Source organism: Leptopilina heterotoma, unplaced genomic scaffold, assembly GCF_015476425.1.
Source record: "Leptopilina heterotoma isolate Lh14 unplaced genomic scaffold, ASM1547642v1 Lhet_183, whole genome shotgun sequence".
In the NCBI taxonomy this organism is placed as follows: domain Eukaryota; kingdom Metazoa; phylum Arthropoda; class Insecta; order Hymenoptera; family Figitidae; genus Leptopilina; species Leptopilina heterotoma.
In genome coordinates, this window is record NW_025110901.1 from 1,476,051 (window position 1) to 1,488,898 (window position 12,848).

The 12,848-nt window shown below is 19.0% G+C and overlaps 1 protein-coding gene across 3 annotated transcripts in view; it reads right to left on the reverse strand.

The window, feature by feature from the left end:
- The window catches only part of LOC122500363, a 524,819-nt gene that overhangs the window by 12,282 nt on the left and 499,689 nt on the right, over positions 1–12,848 (reverse strand). For all 3 annotated transcript variants that reach the window (XM_043609264.1, XM_043609265.1, XM_043609263.1), the window contains one exon: positions 2,376–2,438. In XM_043609264.1, coding sequence (XP_043465199.1) covers positions 2,376–2,438 — 63 coding nt within the window. The remainder of the gene's footprint in view (positions 1–2,375; positions 2,439–12,848) is intronic.

Sequence of the window (12,848 nt, forward strand, 5' to 3'; positions counted from 1 at the left end):
TTCGAATAAAAAAATTTAAGTCTATTACTATTATTAAAAATAAAATAATAATTTATTTTATTTATAATTATGTCATTATTATTCGAGTAAGATTTGTAAAATAAAATTCATCACGTCAATTTTCTGTTGACTTTCTAAAAAAATTGTTTACGAATTTTCGAAATAAATTTGACATTTCCATTTTTTTTCTTCAAATTTTATAAGAATTCGTTTTATATTTCACAAATAAGAAAGACAATATTAATTAGAAAGTCAGTTATTACACTATAAAGTTTACTGTGAAACAAGAAAATAAAAGCCAGGTGTCAAGAGACCGGAAAGTGACTGAAATTTCACTTTCACTAACAAGTTTTAGAATTTTATAAATTCATTTTAGCTTTCGAGATTGTGAATAACTTTTAAAAAAAAAAAAAAATAAATGTAATAAATAGAATATTTTGTCTCTCAAAATTTTTCGAAGGCAATTAAAATAATTTTCCGTCTTTATGAAAAATAATACAAAAAGGCAAGTTTGGTTAAATAAATAAATAAATAAAATAATAAATTTAAATAATGAGAATGAGAATAATAATAATAAAAAAACAAAAAGTAATGAATAATAATAAGAAAAATAATAAATAATAACAGTAATAATAATTATTTAATTTCTTAATAAAAATAATTTAATTGTATAATAAATAATTAATTGAATTTATTACTATCATATAAATAAAAATAATTTTCATTGACAACTGAAAGTGAGTCATTAATGTGAGAAAAAGATAAAAGTGAATTTCAAATTTTTGGCATTGATTTTTAATTTAGAAAATTATGCTAACATTTTCGGAAACTAGAATTAGGACCGAAGGACTTGAAAGATTTGTCCTTGAGATGCACGTGTTTTCCTAGAGCACAAAGACCATTAGATCCAAGAATAATCTGCAGATGTTCACTAAGACAGAATATGTATTGAGTTACTCACCCTTTTGCAAAAAAAAAAATAAAATAAAAAAAAATTTGACGTTTGAACCATATCTGAAGATTGAATTTAAATCAAAACAAGAAGAAGAAAAAAACCGAATTTATTTCCCAGACTTTATTATTATTCGAATTAACAATTTTTAATCGTTAAAAAAAATTTCCATAATTTTTTTTCTTTTCTTTTGGCTAATTATTAAATAATTAATTTTATTCGGAGTATTTAAATTTTAATTCGAAAAATTGAACCACTAGCTAACACTGGGAAAAAATGTATTTTATTGAAATAAACGATTTCTTTTTATTCTCAAATAAATATTTATTTTTATTTGTAAATAAATTTTTTCCCGTGTCTAATTTCCGTAAAAAAAATTAAAAGAAACAAAATTTCTACTAAAAATTAATGAATATTGTTACTAATGTGAATTATTGTCTCAATTTATAATAATTTGAATTTAGAAAGGAAAAAATATTTTTCCGAAAAAATAACAAAATTTAAATTAAAAAAAAAGTAACAAAATAATGTAAAGTAAAATAAAGAAATAAAATAATAGAGAACAAAAATAAAATAAAAATAGTGAAAGAAAGAAATTAAATAAATGAGTAAAATAAAATGAAAATAGTAAAATAAAGAAATAAAATAAAGTAAAAGAAAATAAATTAAAAATAAAGTAAAAACATAGTAAAATAAAAAGTCTAAGAAATTTGAAAGCAAAATTTATAGTATCAAGAATTAAATTCTACTCTAAAATAAAATAAATTAAAGTCGAGCAAAAAATAGAACAAAATAAAATCAATTACATTAAAAATAGTAAAATAATAAGGAAATAACATTTTTTAAAAATCAAAAATAACAAAATCGACGATTTTTATATGAAAACAAAAAAAAATAATGATGAAGAGTATTTTAATTTTAATTTTTGGGGATGCAACGAGACTAAAAATGGTCCAGTTTATTTTCGGTTGCGTGGCCCACGGCGGGCAATATTTCCACAATTTCTTATTACCGTTGACGTAAAGCTGGCACGTTTTAAAAATAGATAAATTCACGTTTGTCCCATTCACATTAAGTCACAAGAAGCTAATCTTCAAAGAAATGAGATCCCCGCATCAAAAATTTATCTTTCCAAATTTGTCTTAAAAAAAAACATTTTCTTTTAAACAAACGAAAAAGAAAAAAAAACAAGAAAAATTATTATTGTAAATTGTAAATTAGTTTGTAAAATTGTTTTTTTTGGCAACGAAAATTATTTGCGGTAACTTTTTAAAAAAAATGTAAGTTTTAAAAAATTTATTGTAAATTTTTTGAATGTAATTTTTTTTTTAAATAGGAAAATTTTTTTAATGTAATTTTTTTTAGTACAAAAATTTTGTTAATGCAATTTTTTTTAGTAAAAAACTTTTTTTTAGTATCTTACCTGTATATGGACCAGAAGTTGCAACATTGTCCTTTCCTCCTTTTGCGTCTTTACTTCCGCCTCCTGAAACAAGAAAACAATTTCAATTTTAATAAAAAGAATTTTTTTTTCTTCATTTTCTTTCTAAAATTCAACATTTATGGTTTGACATCAATGACTAAAGGATGAAAAAAGGGAATTTAAAAAAAAAACGACAAGTTGTGAAGCAATGGCAATAAATTTTACAAAAAGAGACAGAAATTTACAATATTCTCATAATTTTTCTTTAATATTTAATAAAAAAAGTGGTAAAAAAATGGAAAATTAATTAATTCGTAATTTTTTTACGGAAAGGAAAAATGCAAGATAACTTTTACTATTTACGAAGTAAAACTTTTGCGTTTTTTAGCACAAAAAATCTTGTCTCGTTTATTTTTGTAAATAAATAAATAAATAAATTTCTGTCTACTTTTAATATTTTCGAAGAAAATTTTGCTGCGTTCGAACAAGTGAATTTTACTAATTTTTACAAAAATTGACTTCGAACGTAGCTAATTTTACTCTGAAAATAGTATAAAAGTTGCTAAGAAGAAATTTGCAGAAATTTTGTATTCTTTTTTAATTTATTTTTGTAAATAGAAAATAAATAAATTTTCGACAACTTTTACTATTTTCGGAGCAAATTTTGCTGCGTTTGATGTAAATTTGACTAATTTTCGCAAAAATTTACTTCCGACGTAACGAATTTTACTGTAAAAAAAATAGTAAAAGTTGCAAAGAAGAAAATTGCAGAAAGAAATAAATCTGTATTATTTTGTATTCATTTTTGTAAATAAATAATTAAATAAATTTTCGACAACTCTTACTATTTTTGGGGTAAATTTTCCTGCGTTCAAAATAAATAAATAAATAAATTTTACTAATTTTTCCAAAAATTTACATTCGAACGTAGCGAATTTTACTCTTAAAATAAAAAAAAAGTTACAAAGAAGAAATTTGCATAAATAAATTTCTTTTTTCTTATTTTTTTTGTAAATAAATAAATAAATAAATTTTTGTCAACTTTGACTATTTTCGAAGTAAATTTTACCAATTTTTATACAAAAATTTATTTTGAACGTAGCGAATTTTTTCTCTAAAAATAGTAAAATTTGCAGAAATAAATAAATCTGTATTCTTTTTGAATTAATTTTTGTAAATAAATAAATAAATAAATAAATTTCAGTCATTTTTTTACTATTTTCAGAGCAAATTTTGCTAAGTTCGAAATAAATTTTACTAATTACAAAAATTTACTTCGAACGTAGCGAATTTTACTGTAAAAATAGTAAAACTTGCAATAAGAAGAAATCTGCAAAAATAAATAAATATGTATTTTTCTAAATAAATAATTAAATAAATTTTTTTTGCAACTTTTACTATTTTTGCAGTAAATTTTGCTGCATTCGAAGTAAATTTTACCAGTTTGAAGTAAATTTTATCAATTTCTACAAAAATTTACTTGGAAAATTGCGAATTTTACTATAAAAATAATAAAAGTTGCAAAGAAGAAATCTGCAGAAATAAAAAAATAAATAAATCTATATTTTAGTTTTTACTATGAAAGTACAAAATAGTAAAAGTTTTTTCTTCATTCCTTTTCTCCGTGCGATTAAAATTTTCCTCAAAGATAATTTCAGATAAACTCTGATAGATTCGTTCTCTTTCGAAAACAAAACAAAAAAAAAAGTTTTTTTCCCCATTCACTTATTGACAAGAATTTGATATTTGGAAACTTGGAGGAAAGAGATTATTTACATGACGAGACGTATTTATCAGAGCTGCAGTCAATGATTATTTCGTTTCTCTAATTTCACAGCTGCATGCTTATTGGATAAGGGAGAATGTAAACGTGCTCAAAGATATTCTATTTGCGAAATTTGTTGTTGTTTTTTTTTATTCATGCATTGTAACTCCAGTGCATAAAATGCGACTCCGTTAAAATAAAGCAATGAATAACAAAGTATAATGTCATTTCTCCGGAAATAATAATTGATAATATTGAAGATCTACGAAAGAACGATAAGATGCGGCTCGTTTCGTGGAATATTAAAATACTAAAGATTTATAAAGTCATTTTCATATCAAAATAATTAAAGTCTTTTTTACTTATAAAGTCATTTTTACATCAAAAATTCAAACAGTATTATAATTATTATAATTATCCAATTTTTCATTTATTCTTTTATTTCTTTATTTTACAATCCCCGCAGTCCAGTCGTTTATTATTTATTAGGTTTTATTTTTAAGGAACTTAATCTTTAGTGGATAATATTTAATTTATTAATATTTATTTATTCATTATTAAATTATTTATTAATATTTAATTCATTTGTTTTTTTATTTTAATATAATATTCTTAATTTTTTATTTCGCATATGCCATAAAAAAAATTATTCACAAAATTCAACTTTCACTTCGATGCGAAATAGAAATTTTGTCTCAATGTAGAAAACAAGATAAACAATGTTTATCATTTAAAAATTTTCTAATCATATTAAAATGTAAACAAAAATTTATCTAATTGAGAAAATTTCCGAATAAGTAAAAATTGTTATTAAATAAAATTTGTTAAAATTTATGGGAATGTTTGTTAAATAAAAATTCAGTTAATTGAGAATATTACGAAAAAGCAAAAATTGTTATCAAATATAATTAAATTTTAGAAAAATGTAATTGAATTGAAGAAAAGTGATTGAAAAAATTTGAAATAAATATGTGACTTCGTTTCTATTTTAAAAGATAACATTTTTTTGATAAAATTTTCATCTAATTTTTATATTATTTTTTGTAATATTTGAAACTTTTTATAATTTTGGTCATTTTTGTTCCGAAATAATTTAACAATGTATAGAATTTTATTAAAATTTTTTAAAATAATCGAATTATTTTGAAGAATTTTATAGAAATACTTGAATTATATTTCTATTGAGAAACTTAATTAAAATTGAATTAAAAGTAATTGAATTCTCATAAAGAATTTTATAAAATTTTTTGAAAATAATTGAATTGCTCTGAAGAATTTTATGAAATTATGAAATTAATTGAATACCAACTTGAAAAAAATTTTATAAAAATTATATTCAAAATAATTAAATTCATCTTAAAAATCTTATTATTTATCTTATTATTTATAAAAGCAATTGAACTTCTACAAAAAAATTTATTAGAATTCTTGAAAATAATTGAATTGTTTTGAAAAAGGTTATTAAAATTTTTGAATATATAATTATATTTTTTAGATAAATTCAAATAAAATTGAATTAAAATAATTGAATTCAATTTTATAAAAATTTTTGAAAATAATTAATTTTCTCCGAATAATTTTATTATATATGAAAATAATTGAATTCCTGCAAATAATTTTATTATTTATGAAAGTCATTGAATTCTCTCAAAATTTATCAACGAATTTAATTCAAAATATTTCATTTCGTTGGAGGAATTTTATAAAAAATTTTGGCAAATAATTGAATTTTAAAGAAAAATTATATTAACAATGTGGAAGAGAATTGAATTTTTGAGAAGAATTCTATTAAAATTTCAAAAAATTATTGAATTCTCATAAAGAATTTTATAAAACTTTTTGAAAATAATTGAATTCCTCTGAAGAATTTAAGTTCTAAAAATATGAAATTAATTGAATACTTAAAAAAAAATTTATTAAAATTATATTCAAAATAATTGAATTTGTCGGTAAAATTTTACTATTTATAATAATTGAAAATTTGATGAAAAATTATACTGAAGTTTAAAAAAATAATTGAACTTTCGCAAAGAATTTTATTGACTATGAAAGTAATTGAATTCTGGTCTATAATTAATTTTAATTTTCTTTAATTAATTCAATTTAATTCTTGTCTAGAATTTAATTAGAATTTTTTATAATAATTGAATTTTTTAAAAAAATTTTATTGCAAATTTTTGAATAAATTTGTTTTTTCAGAAATTCAATTAAAATTAAATTAAAAATAATTAAATTCTTATAAAGAATTTTATTAAAATTTTGGAAAATAATTGAATTGTTTTGAAAAATTTTATTGAAATTTTTTAATATAATTAAATTTTATTTTGAGGAATTCAATTAAAATTGAATTAAAAATAATTGAATTGTTTTTAGACATTTTATTGATATTTTTGAAAATAATTGAATTGTTTTGAAAAATTTTATTGAAATTTTTTAATACCTATAATTAAATTTTTTTTTGAAGAATTCAATTAAAATTGAATTAAAAATAATTTAATTGTTTTTAGACATTTTATTAATATTTTTGAAAATAATTGAATTGTTTTGAAAAATTTTATTGAAATTTTTAAATATAATTAAATTTTTTTTGAGGAATTCAATAAAAATTGAATTAAAAATAATTGAATTCTTATAAAGAATGTTCTTAAAATTTTTGAAAATAATTGAATTGTTTTGAAACATTTTATTATTTATGAAAATAATTTAATTCCTACCAAGAATTTTATTAATTATAAAAGTATTCGAATTCTATAAAAATTTATCAACAAATTTAATAAAAAATTGTATTAAAAATAATTGACTTCTTTCGGGGAATTTTATTAGAATTTTTGAAAATAATTATTATTTTGTATTAAAATTTTGGAAAATAACCGAATTCTTCTACTTAATTTTATCAAAGTTTTTGAAAATAATTAAATTCCTGCGAAAAATTTTATTAATGTTTCAAAAAATATATAATAATAATATTATTAAGTAAATTAGTTAATAAATTTTTCTTTTAATTTTGATTCTGAAATTATTCAAAAATTGAAATTGATATTTAAGTATAAAAAATGTTTGTAATTTACCGAATAATAATAAATGAAATACAACGTTTTGATCGCTGGCATAATTTAACAATTGAATTGAAATTTAATTTGCAATTTAAAATTTTTTTAAAATTCAAAAAAAAAAAAAAAAATAAAAATTATAGAAAGAAATATTTTTTGGAAAAAAAAGAACACAAATTGTAAATATATATATTGAGAGATAAATAACAATAACATTTGAATAGATGTCTATCTAAATAGAAGATTGTACAGTATGCAAAGCATGCCATTTATCATTTACTGGTGTCACGCTAATGATAGCGAGACTGTCAGTCTAAATTCTAAGAAAGCAATCTCACCAAGAGGAAATGAAGTCCACCTACAACACAATCGATATGAGAATCGAATTCGATTACGAGAATATTTAGGTCCCAGAGGAAAATAGGAACAAACATTATTATACTTTCATTTTTTTTTCTTAGAAAAATTTTCAAATTATTCTTTAATTTATTCCTCATATAGAAATTTTCAAAATTAGACTGAAAAAAAATTTGATTCAAATAACCGTCAAGTCAAGTAAATAAATAATTTACTTGACTTTTATAAATTAAATATCGAATCAAATTATTTTTGTGCCAATTAAATTACTGAAATTATTAGTTCAAATACCATTTTATTGATTTGAATAAAAATTATTTTATATTCTTCACTTTTTTCCATGTAACAAAATTTTCAACTTTTACACATTAATTTTTTCCTTGTAAAATTTTTCAGAAATATTACAATTTTAATTACTATTCACAATGGAAAAAAATTTATTTTATTCAAAGAACAGATTACTTGTATATTTATTATCAAATAAATAAATATTTATTTATTTATATTTATATTTATTTGAGTCAATTAAATTGTTCAAATTAATATTTTTTTTCAAATACTGAGATTATTGGTTCAAATCAAATAATTTTTATTTAAGTCAATTAAATTAATTGACTTGAATAAAAATTATTTCAGTCAAGTTAATATTTATTCAGTAATAGACAAGTAATCATTTTTTTGAATCGAAAAAATTTTCTTTTCACCACTACGAGAGAAAAATAAAAAAGTAATTTTTATATTACAGGCAAAATCTTAAAAACAGTTTGAAAATAAAAATTCTGCGAAAATTTTCTGAAAAAAAATGTAATTTCCATTTTGAAAAATATTTCGACTGAAAAAATTTAAGTCTCTTTTAAATTAGTAAAAAATCCACTGATTCTCATTATTTCCAAAAAATTTTATAGAGCGAAAATTTTAATTTTAATTTTAAAAAAATTAAATTATTTTAATTTAAATTAAAGAAAATAAAATTATTATTTTAACTAAAAAAATTAAACATTAAAATTTTAATTTATACCAAATTTAATTTGTTGGTTCTATTCTCTTCGTGGTTCCAAATTTTCTATAATTCGAAAAATGAGAATAAAATTCGTGGCTCTAATTTTTTTCACCAATACTTTAGCAAAAATCAAGAAACGAGAATAAAATTCGTACTTCTAATTTTATTCACAAACATTTTAGTAAAAATCGGAAAAGGAAAATATTTACTATAATTGAAAAATAATTTCCAAAATAAAATATTTACTGTAATTGAAAAATAATTTTCAAAATAAAATATTTACTGTAATTGAAAAATAATTTTCAAAATAAAATATTTACTGTAATTGAAAAATAATTTTTAAAATAAAATTAAAATTATAGTAAAAATTAATATTAGTAGAAAAAATTTATTAACAAAAAAAATTATGAGGAAGATATAATTTCCTTATTTTCTTGAACTAATTTTGTATTTTCAATTTTTTCTTATTTTATTCTTTCTCTCAAGCGATGAACGTTGCGCATATTTAGTTATAAATGGTAACAGAATCTGTTTGCATTTACTTCAGGAAAACGGACCAATCGAGAAATCACTATAGGTTTGCCTTTAAACGAATTTTTTTTATCCTATAGGAATATAACGGTATAAAGATTCGAGAAACTGGTATATCGAGAGACGAGTTCTGCGCTCACGTTTAAAACCAAACCGTAACCAATATACATCTAAGGAATCATTTCTAAAAGGCTAAACACAAGCCATTCGATTTAACTGGATTAACGAATTTTTCCCAAAAAAAAAATTCCTCTTTTCTATTCTATCGGAATTTGAGAAATAGAAATAAAAAATAATAAACAAAAATAGAAATTTAGACAAAAAATATAGAAATTGCAGAAAATTATTCCACGAAGTTTTGAAAAATAATTTTGCTTCGAAATTTATTTCAAAAGTCGAATTTTTATTTATTTATTTTATTGAAAAAAATCCACAAGTCTCTTTATATTTTTTTACCAATTTTCCTTTTTTTGAATTCGAAACAAAAACAAATATTTTTTATACTATTGAACAGAATTGTTCTTACAGAAAATTTTTCTTCAAAGAACAAATTAAAATTTACGAAAATTTTGATGAAATTTTCTAGATTTTCTTTTTTCAGAGCCAAAACAGAAACAAATATTTTTTTATCCCTTTGACAAATTTGCATTTCAGAGAATTTTTATTTCTATAGATTTTCTAGAATTTTACGAGAATTTCTAAAATAATAAATTATAGAATATTTTTGTATATTTCAATATTTTCTAATTCTTTGAACGAAATCAATTACATTCTACAAATTTTCATAAAATTCTTTGTAAGAATTTAATTATTTTTATGAATAATAAAATTTCTCTAAACAATTCAATTATATTAAAAAACTTTAATGAAATTCTTAGCAAGAATTCAATTATTTTCATAAGTAATAATAAAATCTTTAAAAAATTCAATTATTTTCGTAAATAATAAAATTCTTCGTTAAAATTCAATTATTTTTAGAAATTATAAAAAAAAATTTCAAAAGAACTCAATTATTTTGAAAAGTTTTAATAAAATTTATTAAGGAATTGAATTATTTTCAAAACAATTTTGATTTAATTCTCTCAAAAAATTCAAATATTTTTAATCTAATTTTAATTGAAATTTTCGAAGTAATTGAATTACATTTAACAATTTTTTTAAAAATTCTTTTAAACAATTCAATTATTTTCACAATTTTAAATTATATTCTTCGAAAGAATTCAATTATTTTCATAAATATCAAAGTTCTTTAAACAATTCAATTATTTAAAAAAATTCTAAAAAATGATTTTCGGTACAATTTTAATTGAACTTTTCAAAGGAATTGAATTACTTTTAAAAATTTTAATACAATTCTTTTAAACAATTCAATTATTTTTGAAATTTTTAATAAAATTCTTTGAAAGAATTCAATTATTTTCATAAATAGCAAAATTCTTTGAACAAGATAATTATTTCCAAAAATTTCAATAAAATTCTTTGAAAGAATTCAAAAAGTAATAAAATTCTTTGCAGAAATTCAATTATTTTAAAAAATTTTAATTAAATTTAAAAAAAAAAATTGAATTATTTTGACAAAATTTTTTAAAAGAACTTAATTATTTTTGGTACAATTTTCATTGAATTTCCTGCAATAATTCAATTATTTTTAATTCATTTTTAATTATAATTTTCGAAGAAATTGAATTACTTTTAAAATTTTTTCAAAAATTCTCTTAAATAATTCAAATATTTTCAAAACTTTTTAATAATTCTTTTAATAATTTAATTATTTTAGAAATTCTTTTAAATAATTCAATTATTTTTAATTGAATTTTAATTATAATTTTCGAAGGAATTGAATTATTTTGAAAAATTTAAATAAAATTCTTTTAAACAATATTCAATTATTTTCAAAATTCTCAATAAAATTCTTCGAGAAAATTCAATTATTTTCAAAATTTTCAATAAAATTCTTCGAAAGAATTCAATTATTTTCCGAAACAAATAAGATTAAAATATAATAATAATAATAATAAAATAAAATTTTCAAGCGATTCAATTATTTTTAAAACTTTAACGAAATTTTTATCACGAATTCAATTATTTGCATAAGTAATAAAATTCTTTGCCCAGAAATTCAATAGTTTTAAAATATTTTAATTAAATTCTCCAAAAGAAATTAATTATTTTGAAAAACTTCAATAAAATTTTGTTTAAGAATTTCGTTATTTTTGACACAATAATAATTTAAATTAAATTTCATTAAAGAATTCAATTGTTTCTGAATTCGAATACAATTTTATTAAAATTCTAGAAATAAATTGAATTATTTTCAAAAATTTTGATAAAATTCTGTGTAATAATTAAATTATTTAAAATTATTATTATTATTATTATTATTTTTTTATTGTTATTTCTTATAAAGAATTTGAAAGAGAAAATTTTGCTCTATTGTGTGTACTTTCTTATATAGTTTGAAAAAGCATTTGCACTCGTATGGATGAGTGGTTTAGCGGAGCAAAATGTTGTATAGCGAGACTAAGAACTAAGAAGTGATAACTAACTATAAAAATCAACACAGCCCGATTCGTAATCACCTGCTCTAAGACTCGTCTACCCATTTCCCTACATAACTACTTTAAAATACTAACACGATTCTTTCACCATTTATATATTTACACAAGCAACGAAATCAATTACTCTCGGTGAGCTAAGAGCCACCAAGTACCATTAGTCTTCTCTTCTCTCCACTTCTCTGATTAACTCGAGATATTAAAAGGGAGAGACACAACTTTTCCATACTTTTTTTTTTCAATTTCACAATTTTTCTCTCATCCACAATCAATGAAATCAGTTTTCTATCATTTTAACTTTTTTTTTTTTAACTATTTCGTCTATTTTTAAATTTACATTTTTATTATTAATTTTGTTAGTTATATCAAAGTCCCGTTTATCACAAATCAAATTATTAATTTATTATTTATTTATTTTATTAATTTATTTATTTGATTTTAATCAAATTATTAATTATTATAAAAATTGTTAAGTAAATTTATACTGTAAAATATTCAACTATTTTTAACTTTTAACTTTTTCAATTACAATTTTCTTTTGAGTATTTCTTGAATTTCTTGTTTCAGTTCAAAATATTTTGCAAATAGTTGAAAAAAATAATTTTCCCCGAAATATTGAAAATAGAAAAGTTGGAAATTATAATAAGATAGAAAAAAATTTTAATTGTAATTTTCTAGTTCAAAAAATATTTTTTCTACATTATTGTAATACAGAAAAAATATTTCTCTATTTTTTGAATCAATTCTTTTTCAAAAAAAAAAAAATATTTTACAAAATACATTTTTGTCCACAATTATTTTTTTCCAAACTAAATTATAGATTTAATAATTATACTAATTAATTAATAATAATAATTTTGTCTCGAAATTAGTTTGGAAAAAAAGAATTTTTCCAGTTTAAATTTTTGTTTTATTAAAAACCAGTGGTCAATTTTATTATTAGAACTATAATAATAAATATTAAAAAAATAATTTATTATTAGAAATAATATTACAAAATTAATTTATTATTAGAAATAATATTAGAAAATTTATTTACTATTAGAAATAATATAAGAAAATTAATTAATACTAAATAATTAATAATAATAATAATTTTGTCTCAAAATTAGTTTGGAAAAAAATCAATTTTCCAATTAAAAGTTTTCTTTAATTAAAAAATTAATTAAAATTCTTTAATTTCTTCTCATCATAATTAGAAATTTGAATTCAACA